Source organism: Micropterus dolomieu, linkage group LG17, assembly GCF_021292245.1.
Source record: "Micropterus dolomieu isolate WLL.071019.BEF.003 ecotype Adirondacks linkage group LG17, ASM2129224v1, whole genome shotgun sequence".
Lineage (NCBI taxonomy): Eukaryota > Metazoa > Chordata > Actinopteri > Centrarchiformes > Centrarchidae > Micropterus > Micropterus dolomieu.
In genome coordinates this window covers 13110050-13122337 of record NC_060166.1, presented here as the reverse complement: position 1 = coordinate 13122337, position 12288 = coordinate 13110050, and the positions used below count along the sequence as shown (strand labels likewise).

Here is a 12288-nt window from a genome sequence, read left to right as displayed (position 1 = left end):
CATGAGTGCCATTTACTTTTTACTGTTCGTCCATAACTCTTTCTTTGTTCCAATGATTCCCTTCTCACTTCTCCCACTGTTTTCATCCTCCCCACATTTTTTTTCTCCCTCTCTCCTTACTTGTTCCCCATATCCACCCTCCTCCCTTTCTCTCTCTGCCCAGGTGCCTTTTTGCTGCCCTACCTGTTGATGGCAGTGTTCGGAGGTGTCCCTCTCTTCTACATGGAGCTGGCCCTCGGCCAGTTCCACCGCAGTGGCTGCATCTCCATCTGGAAACACATCTGCCCCATCTTCAAAGGTATCAGGAGGTGTGGAGAGAAAACAGGAACAGATGGAGAGATATGTTAATAGCAATAGCTTGGATTAAAAGGTAAGGCGAGAACATGAAAGAACAGCGCTTACTAACGGGGAAATTGGCAGCAAGGTAACAAAAAAAGACGAAGAAGGACAGTGTCAGAGCCTGAGAGACAGCTCATTTAACCTCCAAGTCCCCCTCGGTACAGTTCCCGTCAAGAGCATCCCTAGCTTCTTGTACATCTAGTGAGATGTACTGACTCTCTGTTATGGAAATTGTCACATTTCCATGCCAAATGCCAGATGCTCAGAAATGTGATAGTATGTAAATTGTTGTTGTTCGGAAATGTCACCCACTCACCCAATAGCAACTTGAATTAGCTTGAAAACTCACCTGATGTCTCTTGAAAAAATGTAGGAGAGATTGTTATGATCAGGATAGTTCAAGTTTAAATTCTTCTGAACCTTTTTTCATTTTTGTGGTAACAGTCATTTTCTCCACTCATCCAGGGATCGGCTTTGCCATTTGCATCATAGCCCTCTACATCGCCTTCTACTACAACACCATCATGGCCTGGGCTTTATACTACCTACTATCATCATTTCAGCCCACCCTGCCCTGGACCACCTGCGGCAACAGCTGGAACACCGGCAACTGTAACCGTTACATGTCCACTGACCATAATGTGTCGTGGTCCAACTCCTCCACCTCCCCTGCCGAGGAGTTCTATACGTAAGTGCATGTAAGTCGGATGTAGAGGCGTAGGGGGAGAGTTTCACAGGAGGGAGACGTCAAGAGAAGGAGGGAGGATGACTTCCAGAGAGCGATTACAGGGTTGGTTCTGGTGTTGAGCCTTGACAGATTTACCACCATGCAGGTGGATTTTGGAGAGAGGAGGAGGGATTCTCCAAAATCCACTTGCATCACAGGCTGTGAAGACACAGCAGGATGAACTTATTAGGCTGGGTGGCACCAACAAGAATTCATTCTTAAACTTAATTAAATCATGATTTAACTTTTAGATTAAATTTAAATCTCTCTTTAAACCTCAGTTTACTTTTTTCTAAACCTAGATTAAATTTTATTGTGTTGCACTAGAACATTAAACTCTAATTTAAAATGTGTTCCAGCATTGACTTAAAATTGAGGAAGTTTAACTTTCAGAATGGCTTTAAATGACTTTTTGTATGGTCATCGTTAAAGTCTGCGCCTCCTCTTAGCCGTTACTCATTCCAGTTTGCCGCTCTCAGTGACTGGAACAAGTTGCAAAAGATGAAACCACACCCTACTAGTCATTGTGTTTTTTTCCTTATGACAATTCATTTTATTTTTTTAGATAAAATTCGCAAAATAATCAAGTTCCTCGAAGAAAGTGGAGGGACAGAGTCAACACATTTTGAATTTAATTATCGATACTTTTCATGTTTTTCCAAAAAACTTAAAGTTAAGCAACGTATCTTCTTTCTTTCACTCCAGTTGATTTGTTAACACAGTCTGCAAGTTGCTAAACAGCAGTATCTTTCTTTCCTTACTGTACTGCTGTTGGGTTTTTTTATCTCCTATTTTTGGTTATAATGCTCCTTTAATACAACCAACACGTTTTTCTCAAAGGAGGAGAAATTAGAGCTTCTTTGCCTTAGCTAGCTAGCAAACTTTTGTTAATACAGAGCAGCTCAAAGTTACGGTTTTCCCCCCTCTGGATTCCAACAGCACCCGAATTATTTTCTGTTGAATGACTGATTTTAATTTGGATAACTCATTTAACTGACGCTTTTATTCAAAGCAACTTACAATTGCGATATATGTCAGAGGTCGCACACCTCTGTTTTGCTCAGGGACACATTGGTGGTTTTTAATTATGTAATAGAGTTCTGCTTAATTGTAAATCTGGATTTACTTTACTATTTTAAACCTGGTTTTTCGAAACTGATTAGAACTAATCTGAAATTAAATTAATCCTTGTTTGTGCAACTCAGCCTAAGACTTTCACAATAAGAGTCACTGATCTGATCCGAGATGGTTAGAAGCACAGGGGTGATGAAGGAATATCTTACTGTCAGAAGAACAAAATATGACATATCCTCACAGATGATATGTGTGACAGTCAACTAAAGACGCACATAGAAGTCAAAAAAGGAATCGCACCAGTGGATCACCTGTGGAATACTGAATATGAAAGGTAGAATTTAATTAGGAAAAAACATGTTAGCAAGAATGTAGAAGCTTTATTTGATAGACTTTGGCATAGATTTATTGGGATAGAGCTCTATAAATAGCAGCCAATTGGAGCTCCTCATTAGGGAGCCATACACCAAGGCATTGACAATGGTGGCAGTGGGGTGGTGGAGGGGCTTGACTCAAATGACAGCAAAGATGAAGCAGGTAAATACTCTTCAGCTAAGGTGATCGGTAGATGATAGGAGAGCTTGCACACAAATACCAGTGAAAGCATTGGATGATAATTAAGAGGTGGAGCCTCTGTGTGATGAAGAAATAGATGGATAATTGTCTTTCTGCTTGAACTTAAACTCCTTACATTGGATGTATTACAAAGCTGCATAAGTGACATATTAAATACACAGTTTTATAGAAAACCTGAAGAATGTAGACTATCAGCATTAATCTGCAGATGATTGAGGATCAGTTAGGCCACTTAGCCCGAGATACATTACTACATTAAATGATAAAAAGTATTAAATTAAATGTTGTTCTTAAATCGATATTTCAACAAGCTCTCAGTTCACTCTAAATTAGCATGAATATAATATGAACCACCCCTTCAGCTAAAGGAATAAGTGGAGGACTAGATAGGAGATAAGGAGGAAAGAAATGCAAGCTGATGGTTTTTGGATTATTGGAAGATAAAAAGATAGATTAAAACTGAGGGAGGAAATTTTGAAACAGTTAAAAATCTCTTTTATTCAAAAAGTCCTTAATGATTGAAATTTTAGCTGATTATTTATATTTCATATGAGTGTCTTTGGCATGCTAGTTACAACTCAAGTAACTCAGTCAAGTTTGGTATTTTTTGTTTACTGAGCTGTGTCAGAGCAAGGTCTCTCTCACACTTCACTGCTTTGGGTCTCTACAGTCTACTCAGTCTTATCAGCTGCTCTGTAGACAGCAGAAATTCTACAACTCAGTCTGGCGCCAGAATTTCCTGTTTTCAACACAAATCACGTCGCTGTTTTATCGTTTGAGCTCCATATGCTTGACCTGTGACCAGATGTTAACCTCTCTGTTCTTTTTTTTGCCCAGTAGTGCATTTTTCTTACTTTGGCTTGTGTAAACGTATTGATATTAATTTACTATAAAGTCAGTCAGGGCCCATTTGTATTTTTCTTCTCTAATCTCTTTATTGTTTCCCTAAGGTGAACTTTCATACTGCTCATTTACCCTGTATGTTTCACATATGGTGTATCAGGGAATTAGCACTTCCTCATCCACACCCCTTTATTTCTCTCCTCTTCTTTGTAATATTACAAAGAGTATACGGTCTAAACCTGCTCTATATGAAGAGTGCAATGAGATAACTTCTGTTATGACGTGACACATTATAAATTAAATTAAACTGAATACAGTTGAATATTACCTTTTCTTACCTTGTGATGTTTTTCTTATTTCTTGCTTGTTGCTTTTCTATATCACATATGCTTCCTTCCATATACCATCCCTTTCCTCTGCTTTCCAACATCCCTTCCTATCCACCCTATCTTTGTATTCTCACTTTCTCTTGTCTTCTCTATAATTTATTTCTCCACATTCTTCTCCTTCCTTTAACAATCCCTTTCCTCTACTCTTGTTCCTTCCCCAACTCTTATCCACTTTTCCTTGATTCCCACGACTCCCCCAATATCCTGTCCTCTCGTCTTATGTCATCTTATTATGCAATTTCACTCTTTTTCCATTACTGTCTGTTCCTTGTCTCCCCTCTTTCGTCCACTTTGACTTCACCTCTTATGCTCAACATCCCCTCCTGCCTCATTTCCTCTCTCCAGTCGCCAGGTGTTGCAGGTCCACCTCTCCCCAGGTCTGCACCAGCTGGGCTCTGTCAGCTGGCAGCTGGCCCTCTGCCTGCTCTTCATCTTTACCATCGTCTACTTCAGCATCTGGAAAGGAGTCAAGACGTCTGGAAAGGTAACTGAAGGGGCGCCTGCATGGCTGATGGGGGTGTCAGTTAGAGTGGATGGATTGGTGAATTGATGGAGCCAGAGAAGCAGAGAAAAGGACGGTTGTTCATGACTCATTCATCATCATGGGTGGAAAAGTTGATTAGAAAGACACTCTTAAAGTTAAACACTTTGTGCTTCAAACCTTGACAACCAAACCCTCAAATACCCACAGGCCGCTTGTGGCTCCAGCAGGAGCTGCGTGAAATCTGAGGAAGTGCCTCAAGTGATGTCATTTGAGTCAGCGTCAGTTGAGTCTGAAGACTACAAGTTTGAGATTTAAAAAAAACCCTGAGGTGTGTAGTTAGAAAGATGTGACCTCTTTAGTCCTCTCCTTATCTCTGCTCGAGGCAAGTGGCTCCAGGATACATTAGGCAAAAATCAATTAAATAAATAGTAGTAAGAATAATGATAGCAGTAGTAATTATAATAATAGGACTTAATTGTAGCAGTGGAAGTTGAGCAGGAACATGGGATTGGATAGCAGGCAGCCCGCAACCACAGATCCGGACTCTGCAGCTCCGCAGCCAGAAAAACTTGCAGAAAGTGACAGAAGGAGAGAGGAGAGGGACGAGAAAGCACAAAACAAGAGAAGAGGGAAGCAGTCTAGTAACATGCATTAATGGGATAATGGGATAGGGAGAGGAGGAGAGAGAAGCTCAGTACATCATGGGAAGTCTTCCGGCAGTCTAGGCCTATAGCAGCATAACCAAGGGAAGGTTCAGGACTCACCTGAACCAGACCTGAACTACATGCTTAATCGATGAGAAAAGTCTAAAGCCAACTCTTAAATGTTGAGATGGTGTCCTCCCCTCGAACCCGACCTGGGACGATGTAATTATGATCTCTCAACCCAACTGGTTGAGACAGATGGCCGCCCTCCCTGAGTCTAGGTTCTGCTTGAGGTTTCTGCCTGTTAAAAGGGAGTTCGTCCTTGCCACTGCCGCCAAGTGCTTGCTCATGGTGGGAATTGTTTGGTCTCTGATTCTGGTGTGATTTCGGCACTATATAAATGAAATTGAATTGAATTGAATGTCTGTAACCAGTGTAACCATTCGTTTCAAAAAGCGATTATTGAGGATGACTGGATATCAGCTGCTATGACTTACTAAACATAAGAGTTTATCAAGTTTTGTTTTTCCTCTTTTCTGCATTAGGTAGTTTGGGTGACTGCTACCTTTCCCTACCTGGTCCTCCTGGTGTTGCTCATCCGTGGGGCCACTTTGCCAGGGGCCTGGAGGGGCGTGGTCTTCTATCTCAAACCTGATTGGGAGAAATTGCTTAGCACTACAGTAAGTCTGTGGGTGCAAACTATCAAGGCTTTCCCTGATCACTCTGGTTGTTGCAATCGTCTTTATACAAAATTCTTTCTTAATATATTGTACATAATTCACCGTTTTCACTATCTAAGGTGTGGATTGATGCAGCAGCTCAGATCTTCTTCTCGCTGGGCCCGGGCTTCGGCGTGCTCCTTGCTTTTGCCAGCTACAACCCTTTTCACAACAACTGCTACAAGTGAGTTTTTTCTTTCATTATATATTTCATACTACAATGAAACCTACCTGCTTAGGGGCTTTACCAACTTCCCAAAATTACCGTTCTCCCTAACTCTTTCGTCTTCCTGCCACCTAAACCTCTCCTTTCTCCATCTCAGAGATGCTTTGGTCACCAGCTCTGTGAACTGTCTGACTAGCTTTCTGTCTGGCTTCGTCATTTTTACCGTGCTGGGCTACATGGCTGAGATGAGGAATCAAGATGTGGATGCTGTGGCCAAGGATGCTGGTATGACAACACAATCCCAAATACGTCATTCATTACTCAGTCTTACATTGTTGGGGGAAAAATGCTAGATTGATTTTACCTGAATTTTACACGGGTCGTGCTTTGGCATCTTGTGAGCACATGGACGTTCACTTTGAATGAAGTGCCTACTGCACATGTTTGTAGTCCTGGGGTCAAATACAGTTTGAGGTCTGCACAAATGCAGTTGTGATGATGAATATGACATGTGCCTCTCTTTCTCCTCTCCAGGTCCCAGCCTGCTGTTCATCATTTATGCAGAAGCCATAGCAAATATGCCTGCTGCTACTTTCTTTTCCATCATCTTCTTCCTCATGATCATTATGCTGGGTCTGGACAGCACGGTTAGTTGGTTGATGACTCATTTCAGTGCAAAAGTTAGGACACCCTAGTCAGTGTTCTGTCTGCTAAATGTTCTGTCTTTGTATCCTCATGTGTCCCTCTCTCCTTGTTGTAATCAACCTGATTCTATTGTTGCCCAGCTCCCAGCTTCTGTCTGCTCTCTGGAACTTAGAAGCAGAGGTTTCATATTTGTCTTGTTATATGGGCAAATGTCTTGTTCAGTTTGGTGTGTATTTGTCTTACTCGTCGCTCCATAAAGGTGTCGGGTCTTATTTGTGTTATTTGTTCCATTTTGGATAACAGTCAACGAAAACAATGTGACAGGACTTTCATATCACTGTTGTGTGGTGATCTTGTCACCTTAAGCCTGTGTTTATCTGCTCTGAGGCAGCCAGCTGGAGAGACCAGGAAGGCTCTTATCACGTACTGATAATCAGTGTAGAATCAGTGTCGGGGTTGCTATGCTCCTCCATTTTATGACTGAGGATATTATTGCAAAATGTGTTGCCGTACTTGGATTCATGTTGGATCGGCTTAACATTTTGTCTTTTTTTGTCATTGTGATAAACAAGGCATCTTTGGATGTTTTTCGTCAGTGTACTGTGGATTGTCAAAAGAATGTCACACGACTGCTGGATTGAGTACATCAAACAGCTTACTAGCAACATCTTGATAACACATTTTGATTCTTAATTCTCTCAGCCGAGGGTATATGTACAGTATAATGTGATCCTAGATAACTTCTGCCTCCTTTTTGTCAGTCTGCACTTCTCTTCTTCTCTGATTATTTCTTTCTCCCACACCTCCATGGTGTCTCTCATCTCTCCAGTTTGCCGGCTTGGAAGGGGTGATCACAGCAATGCTAGATGAGTTTCCTCATGCCCTGGTTAAGAGACGAGAGTGGTTTGTCTTCGGCCTGGTGGTGGTCTGCTACCTCGGGGCTCTCTCCACACTCACATATGTAAGTTAAACAACCACATTACATTCAGGTCACAAAATCATAAAAAACACCATCCTCAATGAATTTAGGTTTGGAAATTACCCTAAAATCACTGGTGAATCAATTATCTAACCCACCTGATGTTCCACAATTAAATAGTTGCATTGTGATAAAAAGAAACATTTATTCAAGGCTTAATTTAATTCCCAGAATTTCTCACATCTTCAATTTCTATTCAAATATATTATAGAATAGCTCACATTGCTCTAAAGTTAAATTTACTGCTGTACTTTAGGTAGTGCAATGCACTGTATTTAAGAATTAGCTGAAATCCGATTAGAGCAATCTCATAGCAGTAATACGTTTATATCCATCCCTCATCACAGTAAGGTAGTGACCAACATGTGTCTCTGCTCGATTAAACACCCACAACAAAGTTCTCTAATCATTATCTTAGACTTTGTAGATATAGCCTCTTGCATAGGAATCATTTGTAAATAGCTTTACAGAAAATCCTCCCCTCTCTTTCTCTCGCTCATTTTGTCCCCTGTGTCAGGGAGGGGCGTTTGTGGTGAAGCTGTTTGAGGAGTACGCTACAGGCCCTGCAGTCATCACAGTGGTCCTGCTCGAAGTCATTGCTGTTTCCTGGTTCTACGGTAAGTTTGAGTGACGTTGACTGAGATAGTGACCACCTTGTTGTAAACGACTGCAAACATGTAAAAAAATAAATAAATAAATAAAAAGATTTTGTCAAACCAAGTCAATTTTATTTAAAGAGCCCAATATTACAAAAAAAAAAATTGCCCCAGTGTGGCTTAACAATCTTAGACCTGGGAAAGAAACCCCAGACATTTCGACACAGATTGTGAACCGTGGTACTGACTTATTCTGATACTACGATGTCCTCAGCTCTTACAGACACATGAGAGAAAATGGCTCAAGTAATCCTGATATTTGGGACTTTGTCATGATTACGTGTGTGTGTTCCAGGCACCAACCGTTTCTGCGATGATATCCAGGCCATGCTTGGTTTCTACCCGGGCTCTTTCTGGAGGGTCTGCTGGGTGGCCATCTGCCCCTGCTTTCTGCTGGTGAGGCTCATGTACAGTATTTACACACACACACACACACACACACACACACACACACACACGCACACACGCTTGGAAGGGTGCTAACTTGTGTTGGAGCATAAGCACCTGAAGATACTGTCTGGTAGTTTGAACCTCTGTCATATGCGCAATAGCTTTCAGAACAGTTTTGTAAGATTTATCCTGATGTTCGATCCTTGTTAAAGCTGACCTCTGCTTTTCTTTGGCCAGTTCATCATCATCAGTTTCCTGGCCTTCCCTCCAGAGGTCAGGTTGTTCGACTACCACTACCCGCCATGGACCACAGTCCTGGGCTACTGCATCGGTGTGTCCTCATTCATCTGTGTGCCTGCTTACATGGTCTACCACTTGCTTAATGCCAAGGGTACATTCAAACAGGTACAGCATTTTCTTTCCTTTCACTTCAAATTCAATGTCAACTGTATCTCCTATACAGTTTCCCTCGTTCTCCGCACACGCCTCTCTCACTCTTTCCTTCGCCCCCTTACCCACATCCTCTCCTGACCTTTGTTCCCTTGCTGACACTTCTCCAATGGCAGGGCATTGCCTCTGTTCCTCTCCTTTCCATGCGCTGTCAGGGTCCACCCTCTCCAGCGAACATGTGACTGTAGATCAGATCAGATCAAAGGAGCATGGAAGAGGCGCAGGCCAGAGATTAGCAAGAAAAAAAGCCATGACAACTTCCAGGCCCCATAGATCTCATACACACATGCGCAGGGCATTACCTGATGATACACACACAGACATATTGCCAGATTTTAGGATGAAAGCTAAACTACACCATCAACAGCGCTTTTACATCAGAACACACTGCACTGTTATTTGTAATACCCTCTGGCAGAGTTGACAGAAGGTAGGAGGACATCAAAGAGGCTGGTAGACAGGCCTTCTTTGGCTGTTGCCCAGTATTGACACTGCTGCCAGGCCACACAATGACACTGACACACACACTGTCAACACACAGGAGTTGTGTTTTTGTGTGTGTGCGTGTGTGTGCATGTGAATGTGAGGTGATGTGATGTCAGTGTAACTCTGGGGTTGTGTAGCAGCACTGGGGTTGTGTGTTTGTCATCTGTAACTCACTACAGGTGCGGATGCCATTCTTGGCCTTCCCGATACTGCAGCGAACAGTGTTTTGATCAAGTCAGGTGTGTTTCACGTTAGAACTCAAAGGATTAATCTGCAGCCATTTTTGATAATTGCTTAATCGCTGAAGTTACGTTATTAAGCAAAAATGCCCAACATTCACTGGATCTAGCTTCTCACATATAAATATTTGTTTCCTTAGTCCTCTCTGATAAACTCTCTCTCTGTAAACTGAATATCTTTGGTTTTGGTCAGGCAAACATGAATGTCAGCTTAAGCTCTGCAATGGACATTCTTCAAAATTTTGGGACATTTTATAGACCAAAACAACGAATCGATCAACCAAATCAGATAGCAGACGTAAAATTCATTGCTATTTGCAGTCCTATGATATCCCATAATCCATAATAAATGGCATGTTTGGACATTATGTGGTCTCATACTGAAACAAAGCATACTGCACAAATTCAGCACAGGTTAATTACACCTGTCTGCATCCCTCCTTGAATATATGATTTTATTTCATAGATCTTTAAAAGGATCATGACTCCTATCTCTTAACATACCTGACAAAGACTAATTCAATCTAAACCTACAGCAATAACGTTAGTGGCACCTGCTTTGTGTATATCAGTTTCATTTACTCACTTTTTCTTTCTGTCCCTCATTTTTCCCCTCTGCCTGTCTTGTTCTCTTTATCCACAGCGCCTGTTAAAGAGTATCACTCCAGAGCCCAGCAGTGAGCAGCACAGAGACTTCATTGTCACCAACGCAGTCTGACCAAACCCTGACCAAAAGAAGGTGCCACTCTAGCTACATAGAGCGCCCTCTTCTGGACAAACTGCAAAACTACAGGACAAGGGGGCTACCTTTCACCGTCTTTGCCTCTTTTCATACATTTCCTACACTTGTTTTTTTGCTGCCTCACACCAACATATAGAAAACAAGATGGAGTTAGGTGGAGCCAAGCTGCAGTAGCTTTTGTTTTGCTTGATTTAGTTTGGTCCCTCATGCTGGGGGGGTCTCTGGTGTTACTTGCAAACCCAGAGCTTAGTTTCCGTATCTTCAGCATCAATGTCTTCGCTCACTCACAAGTGTCACCTAAGTACTTTAGTGACCGACCTTTCTTCAGGTTATACAGCTGTAACAATTATTTTATACAATTATATAACAAAAACTGACAATATGACACAATCTATGTTCATGTAGACAATACATTGGATATACTGCACACATTGATATCAGTGGCAGAAGGCCAGATAGTTACATTTCCATCCTCTTTATGGTTGTATTGTCATATTATGCTGTTAAGTTATGCATTCTTATATGTAGCAAAATTCAGGTATCTTTTTACATCTGTTACTGAAGCCAAATATATGATACCTGTTCTTTTCGTATTTCTAAAGATGTTTCAATATTGTCGTTTAGGTTGTGTAGCCTGTGTTTATTTGGTGGCATCTTGGACGAACGACGGATGTGCAACGAGTTCTCTACAATGTGAAGCACTGTCTGGTAGTGATGTGTGTGTGTGTGTGTGTGTGTGTGTGTGTGTGTGTGTGTGTGTGTGTGTGTGTGTGTAAGAAAGACTGTTATAATGTCTTGTGGAAAAATGGATCACAGACAGAACCAACCAAGTGTATTAATTCTTTAACTGCAATATAAGATGTGTATTTATTTCATGATGTATCATTGCTGTCCTTTTGACCTCCCACACATCAGTATGACAAACCATGACATGACATAGTGCTGATGGCCCTTGTTTAATCACAGCGACACTCTGCACTCTGTTGTTTTGCTGCATAACTGTCAGTAATAGAAACCAAATATGGATCAGAGCTAATAACATCATCAGTGGCATAGTCTGAAAATCTGCATTTCTGCTCTTTACTTTTGACCAAAAATGTGGGTGTTTGTGTGTGTGTGTGTGTGTGTGTGTATGTTTGTGGGAGTGTATGTATCTTGTGTGTATGTAGGAGGAGGAGTTAAAATATGGCGAGTACTGTACATCATGTGTATTTACTAGTCAGTCTGGTATTGGTGTAATCAATCCTGTGAATACCTGTCTACACTCTCTCTATGAACGTGTGAACGTGTGTGTGTTTAGTTCTTGTGTGGGCTTGAGTGTTGTGTGCGTGCATGCATGTGTGTGCGTGTGTGTGTGTGCACTTTGATTATGTATGTTGGTGCATGTGTGGGTGGTTGTGCAAAAAAGGATTAGAGGTGTTCAGACCTTTTATGTGTGCATGCTGTGATGTGTGTGTGTACTGTACTTCAAGTGTGTGTGTGTGTGTGTGTGTGTGTGTGTGTGTGTGTGTGCGTGCGTATGTGTGTAATGTAATCCCCCATTGTCTTGTTAACTGCCAAAATATCTTATGAAGGAAGTAAACTCCCTCTTGCCTGTCACTCTCTCTCTTGTACCTCTCAAGCTTAAGTAAGATCTATGTATGTCAATAAAAGACTGTATGGAGAAATACACCTGTATAGAATAAAGCTATATAAATATATGGGAAATAACAGATAATAAAGATATATGGAAATACATAA

At 41.5% G+C, this 12288-nt stretch overlaps 1 protein-coding gene across 1 annotated transcript in view; it reads left to right on the top strand.

Annotated features, from left to right (window-relative positions):
- slc6a4a (solute carrier family 6 member 4a) overlaps window positions 1-12288 on the top strand; it is a 17725-nt gene extending 5437 nt beyond the window's left edge. The window contains exons 5-14 of the mRNA XM_046074851.1: window positions 4294-4432; window positions 5622-5756; window positions 5876-5979; window positions 6119-6246; window positions 6496-6608; window positions 7436-7567; window positions 8103-8202; window positions 8537-8637; window positions 8869-9036; window positions 10450-12288. Of these exons, the coding sequence (XP_045930807.1) occupies window positions 4294-4432; window positions 5622-5756; window positions 5876-5979; window positions 6119-6246; window positions 6496-6608; window positions 7436-7567; window positions 8103-8202; window positions 8537-8637; window positions 8869-9036; window positions 10450-10524 (1195 nt within the window). The 3' untranslated portion in view covers window positions 10525-12288. The remainder of the gene's footprint in view (window positions 1-4293; window positions 4433-5621; window positions 5757-5875; window positions 5980-6118; window positions 6247-6495; window positions 6609-7435; window positions 7568-8102; window positions 8203-8536; window positions 8638-8868; window positions 9037-10449) is intronic.